This window comes from Syngnathus floridae, chromosome 8 (assembly GCF_059516105.1).
Source record: "Syngnathus floridae isolate MCC-2025c chromosome 8, RoL_Sflo_1.0, whole genome shotgun sequence".
NCBI classification, from domain to species: domain Eukaryota; kingdom Metazoa; phylum Chordata; class Actinopteri; order Syngnathiformes; family Syngnathidae; genus Syngnathus; species Syngnathus floridae.
Genome location: NC_142420.1, coordinates 4,913,015 through 4,924,907, shown reverse-complemented (window position 1 = coordinate 4,924,907; position 11,893 = coordinate 4,913,015). Strand labels below are relative to the sequence as shown.

Below are 11,893 nucleotides of genomic sequence, written 5' to 3'. Positions count from 1 at the left end.
ATTTCTTTTTGGTTCTTTTGGTCACATTATAAATATATATTCACATAAATGGCCACGCTGTAATATTTAACGTTAGTTATATTTCACTTGCATATCAAGCAAAAAAATGAAAACAAGCAGTAAAATCCAAGAAAAAAGAATTTATTGTAAGGCACAATAGAGTTTAAATAATAAAACGCACCCCCCAAAAAGCAATCATGCTGCAGCTGGAAAAACTGCAACAACCACAAATGCAACAAAAGTTCAATAAATCCATGTGTGACAGGATTTCATACGTAAATAAGTTGATAAATTCGAGTCTGCAATACAGTTCCCGTTGGGCTCTTCTATGCTTTTATTGGCTGCGATTAGATAGAGCGTCCTGCAAATTGAGCCATGCTGGGGGCTATATATGGAGAATGTGGCGAGGTTCACAGCCTCCACTTAGGTCTAGAAAATTACCCTATGAGCTCATCTGCTCAGTTGGGGAGGCGAAAATTAGAGGTCTGCTAACGTCAAACAGAAGCTTGTGCGTGGCTAGCATCCACCCAGTCATCAAGAAACCCGCTAGTAACCGTAGCCCTGATGATAACCGTCCTGATAGCCGTGCTGGTGGTAGCCGTATCCGCCATACTCATCCTCGGGGCAACGCATTCCCAGCGATTGCTGGATGGCCATTTCCTGCCGGCGCAGCTGCATGGAGTCCACCAGGTCGTAGATGATCGCCATGGACCACATGGGCGAGGGGTACCAGGACTTGACGTTGCCGTCCTTACCCACTAGCAGCATAGAAAAGTATTCCGGGCTGATCTGGAAGTAATTCCTCATGTCCTTGACCAAGGTGGCCGACAGGCCTTCGCGCTCTACTGTAGCGCTCCCTGGAAGAGGTGCAACAGTAGATTAGATGTTTTCCAATAGCGGCGAGTAAATTTCGAGTAAATTTTGCTCACCCAAACCACAGAATCTGCTAACTTTCAGTATTTCTCAATTTTCAAGGTCCTTACCATTAAAAGGATAAAGTTCCAAAACTCCACCCATGTCCGACAGCTCAGTCCCAACCAGCTTTAGAATGGAAATGTGCCGTAAACCTTCAAAAAGAAAATAAAAAACAATGAATATGCAGCACACATTTGAAAACTTTCTGCTTTACGGTATCCACAAAAACCGCATCGCCCCTGTTTGTTATTGGAACCTTACTAAGCTTAGCTGCGGTTGCTAGGTAAGAGGAGAAGGTCGTGCCAGTGGTCAAGGATTGTGCGGAATGTGGCCGAGGAGCGTTTTTTCATCCAAAACAAGAAGAATTCGCATTAAACACTGTTTTAGAAATGAGGTGAAGAACTGAAAATTAAGAGAAACTTTTCGCCTCATCAGCAAGATTGGTATTTGTTTGGAAGAAGGAAGGGGAGCAGTCTTGAGCCCCAGCCAAGAACAACATGAAGTCCTTACAGAACATCTCAACATGCTGATAAGACCCCACCTGGAGCGACCAAATCAATCCAACATTAACTGCCAGGCTTTATAAATGTTTTGCTTGTCAAATTGAGCTTGTCCTGACAAACCAAAGGACGGGAAAATGCTGATATTACTGGCCAACGAGCTTGAAATCTGTTGAATTTACCGTCGTTGAGCACCACTGATTCTGAATATCCTGGGCAGCTTTACATCACATAGAGACTGAAATCTGAAAAAAAACTCTACCTTCTACATAAATGTACTCACAGCCGAGAGAAATACTACGAAACAAATAGACTCCTGAGAATAAAGTTATGCATATTCAAAGATTTGAGGTGCTTATGCTCTTTCTGCTGCTGAACATTATGAGCACTCCTCAACCACTGTTATACATAAGTGGATGGAATATTAAACTGCCAACAGCTAGCAGCTGGCCGTTTGAATCCCAGAAGAGTGATACCGTTCGAGGTTGGGGTGTGGCTCTAACTTAGAGAATAAATACTTGGGTTTTCACAAGAACAGTCGGGCTACAGTCGACTTATCCTTTATGGCCTTGGTGTGGGAATTGAAAGTATGAGTTGCAACATTTGGTGAAAACGTGGCTTTTGCGGCTATTCTTTCTGCACTTAGTGGCCATAAATTGTTAATGGCAATCTTTGACCAGTTTCAAAAGATTTGCCAAGCCAAAGTACAAGAAGTACCCCATTAAAAATGATATTCAAAACAGTACCCCTCCCCTCTTTCCCATTATTACATCTGGAGCTACTCACCCAGGTTGCAGGCCTGACTCCCAAGGCCGTAAAGCTGCTGCTGATAGGCCCACTCCTCATCGTTAGGGGTGGAGATGATGAAGAGACGTCGCCTCCAGCGGAACCTACGATCACAATACATTTAGTGGCTCCGGGACATCTTTGCATGCGCTGTACCCGGCACTTGTCCTCAACGATTACTGTTGTTGACACTAGCTAGCCAAAACCCACACAGCAGTCCAAGTCTCCATAGCAATAGAAAACATTTGGGAAAATGTATACCCAGCAATAATTCAATGTTGCAGGAATGGCTGTAGTTGAATTGACTTTAAATCTGCATGATACAAACAGCCTGTCCCAGTCTTTAAACACTATCAATTTTGGTTGAGGACAAGCACGGACTCTTGAAAAGAGAAAACGGGCTCTTGGGAAATCATCAAAAATCCACGTTTAAGTTCTTACCTTGAGAGGAAGTTCTCCAACGATCTGGGCTTATCCTCTTTCTTGCAAACGACGCCATCTCGCTTCTGCTGCTCCATCTCGCGGATGCGGGAGGAGAATGTGTCGATGTAGTTGAACACGGCCTTCATGGCAATGGGAACCTCATAGGATTGCTGTCGAAGGAAGGCAAGGCTTCGATCAGTCATGCTCTAGTTCAGTGGTTCTTAACCTGGGTTCGATCGAACCCTAGGGGTTCGGTGAGTCGGCTTCAGGGGTTCGGCAGCGCTGGTATGCCAAAATGTTTGAGAGCCTCTGGTGTAGTGGTTCACTCAAAACCCCATTTACAGCCTGTGATTATATTTTGAGTGTATTGTGTAGCCTTTTGGCTGAATTCTGCAAGGATAGAAAAATTGATTTTCAGAGTGATGGTCCATGGCATGGAAGCCAATCCAGCTCAAGCCTAATTCTGAGGTTGCCCATACGTGACTGATGCGTGGTATAGAAAATGTATGGGCACAGCTGGTAGGCAAATTTATTCAGAAATCAAAAAAGTTTCCAGTGATTTTCATTTTTTGGAGGATTTTCTCTATCATTGTGGTGTGGCCTTTCACATAACTGTAATTCTTGATTTTGGAAAGCAATACCCGGAATGCTGAGCATTGTATTGAATGCTTCCAAACCACATCCACTGCTCTTTCCTCAGGCTCGGGTGAATCCGCCGCACTCGCAACTATTCCCAACAACCCACCCACATCCTCGCAGGTCCACAGACGCCGCTGTCAGCAGCGCGAGCGAACACTAGCCTCTTTGATGCACAGGTCCAAAAACAACCCGTTGACATTTTTGTTTCCTGGCAAGTGTGTGCACATACAGTATACAAGACGCCGCTGAGCAAATGTTGTGGTGTGTGAATTAACAGTATTTTCGTCAAGACGGTGTTTTGGCAGGACTGGGATAGTACGGTGTGAGACGAACTGGAACTTGATGGACAGACTGGTGGCAGGACTTTAAATGAGGAATTACATTTTTAGGAGGACATTATTATAGATGAGTCCGAAAGGTACTAGCATTAGCCATGTGGCATTTTTTTTTTTGGTCTTTAAGCATTTTGTTTTCACTATGGGAACTAAAAAGTTCCCACAGTTCCCCCTATAAGAGTCTCATTGATAATTTCCACTTGCTGGAATGATTTAATAAGGTTTTACTGTTATGGTGGTTGTTCCAACCCTCCACCCGACAGAGAAAGTGAATCCTCACACCCACTACCTTATGTCCATAAAAACACGGGTGGTTTTTAAAATGCAAATCAATGTGATGACTTTACAAAGCAACGTTTTCAGGATTTTGGTGTGGGTGTGTATGTTAGCCACCTTCCTCCATCTGATTCACTCAGAGAAAAACATGGCTATTAGTGGTACTTTTGGGAAACATTTTGGTAGAATGAAGGCTTTCCAAAACCCGGCATTTGAAATTTTGTGTTTGTGATTTTTTTTCTGGACTTGACTTGTGCACCAGTTTTTCTTTGTCTGTGCCTATTGATTTGTGCTTGTCTCTGTTAGCATAAGTGGCAATGTGAGTATGGATGGTTGTGTTTCTGTGATTTCATTGGCTGGTGACTATTCTTGTATATACTATATTGGTGGCAAAGTTAAATTTTGAGTTTCTTTGGATTAGTTTTAATGTGTAAGCAATAGTTTGAGGGCATCCTACAGGCCATGCAATGCATTGAGTATGACTGAGCAGAACTAAAAGGAAACCAAAAGTTTTCTGTTGTGCTTCAAGGAGTCAGTATGGTGAGTGAACTTGGCACAAAAGTAAAACTTTAGGTTGTGATGGTGTGTTGGTATGAGCAGCTCACCTGAACTCTCATGTCTGTGTCAGTGAGGACCATGTGGAAGTCATCGTAAATCATGCTGAACTCCTTCCTCAACTCAGTGATCAGATCCTGGTTTACTAAGTCTTCCTGACGGAGTCCCTTCATCGGCTTGTCGTTCTCTGAAGAAGAAGAAAGCCAGACGTTTCGGGAAGGGAAGTAAATATTTGACGGACAGCAGCAAAGTCAATCAGGGACAAACTCAACAAAGAGCTGCTTTGACTCCCTGACTTCTTGGCGAGGTGGGATGTGACTTTGGAATTGACTTTAAGTTGCTGGCATTTGGAGACGCTAAAGCTTCACTCACGCTCTCTCACCAAGAGGTCATTAAGTCAAAGGCACACCAGATGAGTCAACTTGTGTACATGTAGAGGCAATAGGTATTTAAAGGCTTGGAATTGCAATTGGAATCTATTGGAACTAAGAAAATCTTTGGAGTCATTTAAGGTAACTTAAATAAACCGCATTTACTTGCTTTGGCTGAGCCAGAGTCACACTAATAACTGCCTAACAATAAAGCTGATTCTGATTCGTGTGCCTTGAGAGATCATCTGGTGTGCTATTGGATATTATCTAATTTTACCAATTTTTTAAAAAAATTATGATTTACTACAAATGGTGTTTTCCCTCCATCTCTCAATGCCACCAATTTAAAGTATCAGACCATTTGACAAACCAGACGGTGACATCATCTTACTCCACCAGAGAACAGAGGCACAAAAAGAAGCACTTGTTTGTACACACCATTTTTTTTTCCAAGTGGAAAAACAGCATGTGCCACCGATGTGTGACATCAGCTTCCAGGTTTCGACAAAAAATTCCTTGCGGATGAAACCTTGTCTTGTGGTGGAACATGCAGACTCATAAAGTTTTGCAGAGTCACCTAAGGTTTGCGATCACTATTAAATGTCTGGATATGCACATTTCTGAAAAGCTGCCCGTAGTTTACTGTCGAAAGATTAGTTACAGGCAAGCATGGTAATGTTTGTCTCCTATGTTTGAAGAATTTAGATACGTCCAACTAGAGTTTATAACTTTATGAGATATGTTTAGAATTTTTGATACGGCTTTAGATCATAAAGGTTTGTCTTCATATAATACCAAAGCAAGAAATAAAATGCTTTTTATCAGACAACGATGGTTCGTAAATTGTTTACCATTCCTGAGAGGTTTGAATGAACTCCTTAAAAACTTTGGAGAGTGAAAAAAGGGTAAAGTGCAGTGCAGTGGAGTGGAGGAGTTCCAATCTCCACCCACACGTTCACTACAAGTCTGGAAAACATTCACTGAGTGGGCGTATGACTCAGCAAGAGCAAGCACCCGCTCGCTGTCGCCAAAAGAAAGTCGTGAGAAGACTTTTGTTCATAGTTTGGCCGGACGTAATGCGCGTCTGGTCCCCTTACCCAACTGGTAATGGTCGATTTTCATAGTGGAGTTAACGAGTGAGCCAAAGATGGTGATGATGGAGACTTTCCGGATGGCCATCTCACACACGGACTCCAAATACTCGTCCCTTTGCTGGGCATACATCTTGTTCTCCTCGCTGGGTGATGTCACCAGCTGTGGATTAGAAAGAAGGAGGGAGGGGTGGGTTGGGAGTTCATACGTAAAGGTCGCACACTGCAAACTTGGTGTTTACATTAACCTGCGAGTGGAGGATGGGCCGTATTTTCCCAGCCCGCTTGTGTGATAACAATCTATAGTGGCTGCCAAACAGAGACACACAGTCTGCTCGCACACAGCTGACAGCTCCACTTGAACTTTAAAAACCAACCTCTGAAAAGCGAGTGTGATGCCTTAGTTCGTCTGAAATGCTGCTGGGTGTTTTATCTTCAATAACACAGATCTTGTGATGTATCTTAGGTCACATGGAATGCACCCTGATGCTATTGAGATCACGTTGGGTTAGATCCTGAATTGGCAATGTTGGGTTTTAAAGCAGACACCGACAGTGTGGGGTTCATCTGCTCGGACGTGGGTGATGGATGTTTGAAATAGGAACGTGAGCAAGGTTTAAGGTTTCTCTTACCAGTAGTCGCCTACGGTTCTCAAAGTAGTCCAAAAATGAGGCCAGGGATCCCTTGGGAGGCGGTGTGGGCTTCTTGGTAGGCTTTGGGTAGTCCTCCTTCTCTGGGTACTTTGATAACTTCTTTCCGTTCTTCTTCCCACCGCTCTTGCCTTCTTTGCCGGCCTTTCCTCCCCTCCTCTCTGACTTCTTGCCTGCTTTTTCGTTCTTCTTCTTCTTTTCATGCTTGGCCTTCACCTTCCTGGTGGGACTGACGTCGGCGAAGGGGTCAACCTCCTCGGGATACACGATGGTTGGCTTACCGGCTTCGTATTTGTCCTCATACTCGTTCGTTAGCATCTGCATGGACAAAGCTTGTTAATGAACAGCAATAATCCACTTTTATGATTGAGTCCTGATCTACCCAAAGGATTCTCAGATTGTGGTGCGCGAAAATCCCTGGAGATGATGTCACATGTTTCAGTTATGTTTGCATGATTCATAGGTGAATCAAGTCTGTTAGGCTGTTGATGGGGCATTTTAGGGAAAGGAAGATCTACTAAGTGCAGGAAAGAAAAAAAAAACTTTTGTTCTTGATGCATTCAATAGACTATAGCAGTGACCGTCACAAACAAATAAATAAATGGATAAATAAATCAATTTCGAGCAGTTGATTCATTACAATTTTTTTTTTTTTGCTACATGTATAAGAAAGTTTACCACGGCAAAATACTACTCACCTTCTCTCCTCCGTTCTTCTTCCTGTTGGGTTTGATCTTGGACGGTTTCCTTGTGGCGGGTACCATCTTGTGGATGTGTGCGTCTTTGTTTTCTTTGTCTGTGAGATTGTCTCCAGACGGCGTAGTTTTGGCTGGGTAGTTCTCTTTCTCCCTTTGGTTGTAGTAATATGGGTCCTCTGTGGTTCTGGGGGCGGGGAGCAGCACGGTCTGGGTATGGGCTTTGGTTGGTGTCAGGATGGTGGTGGTGGTTCTTTTGGTGGTGGTTCTTCGTGTGGTGGTTGTGGCTGTGGTGGTTGTGGCTTTAGTTGTGGTGGTTGTAGTTGTTGGCCGGGTTGTTGTTGGCCGGGTAGTAGTCGTAGTTGTTGTGGGCTTTCTCATGATTTTCCTTTCTGGTTTTCTTCCCACAGGTGTAATCGCTGTCCACACACACATTAGATAAACCACGTTGCCTAAAAATACGGTCTCAGTTCATGACTTTGACGCTTCTTACCCGTGAGTGTGCCCTCCTCCACTTGACCCTCAACGCCAGCTCCTTTACACTTCTGGACAAAACCTTTTTGGCGAATCTTCTCCAGTCTCCTCATGGGTGACTTGTCGATGACCTCATACATGGCCTCCAGCCTCACGGGGTACGGGTACCTCTCCTCTACCTGGAGGGTCTTTTTCAGCAGCACCATTCCAAACTTACCTGCAGAATATAATGATACAACTCAACACTATGGTGAAGCTACAAAACTTTCTGATCAGGCTTGGTTTGGGCTTAGAACCAGAAGTAATTGCACCATGGTAGATGTCCTTTATCATTATCATCCTCAATGAAGCTAAAATACGTTTATTTTGTAAACACCGAAGACAATTTAACCTAATGTATCTGCTTTTGTAAATCTTAAAAGACAATTTAATTGAAAAACTCAAACGCAAATCCAAAGTGTACCTTTTTCCAGTTTAAGGAAGCTCATAAGTCTCGGAATGAGGCCTGTGTCCAGTGGCTCTTCCATGACTTTGCCCTCAGTGGTGATCCTCCGCACCTTGCCACCCATCTCGCCCTCTTGGTGGAATATGATGATCTGCTGCACGTGCCTTTCCGCCAACTCGCAGTACACATCAGATTTCAGCAAGGACATCATCAGCCGGTAATAGCCGTCGGAATCATGAGGTGCAGAGATCACCAGGACTCGGTTTTTGCCTGCAAAACTGGCCAGCAGGTTGGGCGAACCGGCGCTGCTGGGCATCCGCGCCACCCTGGCCCTCACTCGGGGGGCGCCCTCGTCTTGCAGCATCCCCCCCTGGGGATGCACCTTGACCCTTCTTCTTGCGCCCAGCATTCTTCTGCCTTGCGACCCCCCAATCGTTGGTGTTCCCTCATCCGCCTGGATGCCTTCACCCTTCGTGTAGCTATGCACGGATATGGCTGAACTGAATCCAGGGCGCAAACGCGTAAATTGGCGCCCCCTGCCTTCTGTGCCCACCTTCGGTCGCCCCGGCCTGGGTGACCTGCGCAACTGCGCCCGAATGCGATGGCTGTACCTTTCGGCTTCGCTTGCCCATGTCAGGAGACACATAAGCGCCAAAGTGAGAGTCAAAAGCCGCCACATTCTGCAGAGATGTTGCTAAAAACTCTCCCAGTGGAAGAAACAAATTGAGAGCGCCTTTTAGAGCATTTGAAGTCGAATTTATGAATTGATTAATTCCAGATGAAGATGCGCATCAGTGTCTCACTGCATACCGTCCACTACGGACATCAACTTGGAAAAATTACAAGGATTGGCAATGTTTCTTGTGCGTGAGAAAAAAAAGTGGCGACTACACCCAAAAATGCACAAGTAATAGAATCTCGTAGTTGTTGGTGCGCTTCATCATTTCTGACAGAAACAAATTCAAACCTGTCAATGTTCCAGACAGCAGAGTGAAGAATGTCTTGCTTTACGAAGTAAAAGGGAAAAAAAGAAAGTTGCGCTCCACGTCACATCACCGAGATTGACTCGCGCTTGGATTTAACGCCGCAGTAAATCATCTCGCAGTTGGAGAGTTTAATTCCCAATAATATCGTCCAGGTGAAGAATAGAAATAGAAGGAATTCGGCGATTCACTGTGTTCCTTTCCCGGCTCCCTCAGAAATGTCTACATGAAACCTCCACAGTATGCGCACTTCTCCGCCAGTTCGGTGTGAAACTCCCCTTTCCCGGCGCCTTTGAACTCCCACACACGCACACTAAAAAGTATTAGTTAGAAGAAAAAAAAAAGCGCTGTATTTCCCCTCCTGTTGCCCACAATAACTACAATGGATCATTCAGTGTCAAGTTCCTCCTTTTAAAGCCACGATAGAAACAGCCTTCATTTTTCTTCTTTCCCCCCCCCTCTTCATGTTGATGTTTTATTATTATTTTTTAAATTTGAAACAGAAACAACGAAAGACTATAATTTATTTATATAAAATTTCCCACAAAACATCAAATATTTCAAAATACTACTTTAGAGACTATAATAATCTCCCAGTCAGCTAATCAAAGAGATTTTTTTGCATTAGTAAAATTAACTGTAATAATTAAAAACAAAATATCAGGCATTGTATTCATCTTACAATTTTTTTAATGATAGTGTGGTGTTTTTCATTCTTCAAAACAGAAAAATAAAAAGATTTGTGTTGTTTTTTGAAACAACAACAATAACAGTATCAACAATAATGCGTATGTGCATTTTATATTTGGACCAGCCAATGCCCTTCATGACCAGAATAAGTGGTGTTCCTCTCCTTCCTGGATAGTAAAAAACAAATAAATTGTCTGCTGTCAATTTTAGGATGACGGGAAGCGGTCACTGAGCCTGGAGCATCCTGTGTGGGGGTCTTCCTGATGTTGGTAGATAAGAGCAGCTGCATTGCTGAGAAACACTCCAAACCGTCCCCCTTCCTGAAAACCTAGGTCAAGACCCTCAGTTGAGTGGTATTCATAACTGACTCCCACTGACTTTTGGCATCCAGGGCATTTTTTTCCCAAATGTGAGGTGGACAGGAATGAGGTGGATCGCATGCCGACAACACCTGCTGCAGGGAAAACAAAAATCTTATTTAAGAAACAATGTCGCATCCTGACCTGAATGTTTTTATTTTGTTTTGTTGATGCAGCGCGTTCAGCGGGGGGCTGTCTTCATAAACACCATGAACTTTGAACTCTCAGTCTGCTCATCAGCTTGTTGCCAGTCCTCTATAAGGTAAATGCAAGATTTGTGTGGTATATTAATTTATTTGCGATCCTGTGAAGATAAGATGTATAACAAAATTAATTATTTTTAACATTATTTCATCATATTTGAGCTTTATCTTTAAAGGGACAGTGTGTTGAAGTTTTGCCGTCTAGTGGTAACCTAAGAGAATGCAATGACCTCAGTTTGGAGCTTCAAGCATGGGTACAGTCTGTGAGTCAAGAGCTTGCGTTGTATACAACGTACTCATTGACAAGCCTGAAAAGATTCTTTAGGAGCGTTTGCTCAGCTAAGTAGCCTCTTAGCGTGTCCACCTACTGATTCAGCCATTAAGATGATTATGTGGAAACCAATCCAACGACTTCCATTGCGGGCCATTCACCAACTCAGTAAGGAGCCTTTAAATGTCACAGAAGGCTTGTGGTGAGGAAAGCCTACGAGTCAAAAATAAGTTTGTTTTCTAGTTTTCGAAGACCATACCGGATATACTCAAAAAGACAATTAGGCTCCTTTTATTCCATTTTTCTCCATTCTTGACCAAGAATGTTTCAGTAATAGCATAAACGTGTATACGTACAAACCTCACAGACGGAATAAGTGGAATAAATAAATAAGACATAAAGTACCCCTCTAATTCAGAATAATATCTTGATCGGAATGGGCTTGATCCGGTCAGAATATTCCAAATGGGATGTGTAAATGAAGGATTTTCATTCGGCTCAAGCTTTTAATCCAAATAAATGAGTTCAGGTAAACATAGTCAGTGACCTGGTGCCCAAACAAGGTGGAGGAATTTTGTTTCCAGATGGTGAGTGATGTCCAACTGGAGGTCAATGGTAGTGGGATCGGAGGGTTGGGTGTTGCCGTTGATGTCACTTTATGGATATTGTTTATTTTTAATGGTCATTGTTGCTGAAATGATTGCAATGTAGCATTAGATGAATTGATGGGCCAATGTAGTGCAATTGCCAAATACTGTGTATAAACAAACAGACACAGCCGGCCCACTTCTAAGTTCCAGTGCGACGAAGATTGGATAATGACTTGCAGACCTCCATGTTGAGAAATAAGCGAGTGCCGAGACTGTTAACCTTGAAACAAAGCGTATAAATCTCAGCATTTTTCATCATCCAAATGCGTGATCAAAACAACCCTGAACAGGCCTCCAGGAGGATAATGGCAGATGTACAGCACAGTGTAATGGGGTGCAGATGAAAATGCTAATGGAGCCTTGGAAAGATTTTTTAAAGGATGTTTGCTGTCTTGTATTGATGTCAACCTTGTAAGCTTTTAATGTCTTGTGAGCGTTTAGAGTGAGGTTAATTTACTTTAGGAACTGGCCAGACTCCCTTATGCAATCAACATTTTCTTTTATGAAAATGCTAATTAATTCTAGTGCATTAAACAGATTTATTTATTTATTTATTTATTTATTTATTTATTTATTTATTTA

General features: G+C 43.1%; 1 protein-coding gene across 1 annotated transcript; it reads right to left on the bottom strand.

Annotated features, from left to right (window-relative positions):
• Window positions 1-120: 120 nt before the first annotated feature.
• Window positions 121-9,475, bottom strand: ccdc80 (coiled-coil domain containing 80). Its single transcript, XM_088383751.1, has 10 exons — window positions 8,174-9,475; window positions 7,730-7,927; window positions 7,240-7,655; window positions 6,524-6,859; window positions 5,898-6,054; window positions 4,480-4,616; window positions 2,643-2,794; window positions 2,202-2,305; window positions 984-1,067; window positions 121-857 (listed from the first exon to the last, which is right to left on the bottom strand). The coding sequence occupies exons 1-10, from the start codon at window positions 8,832-8,834 to the stop codon at window positions 547-549; spliced, it is 2,556 nt and encodes an 851-aa protein (XP_088239877.1). The 5' UTR covers window positions 8,835-9,475; the 3' UTR covers window positions 121-546.
• Window positions 9,476-11,893: the final 2,418 nt, after the last annotated feature.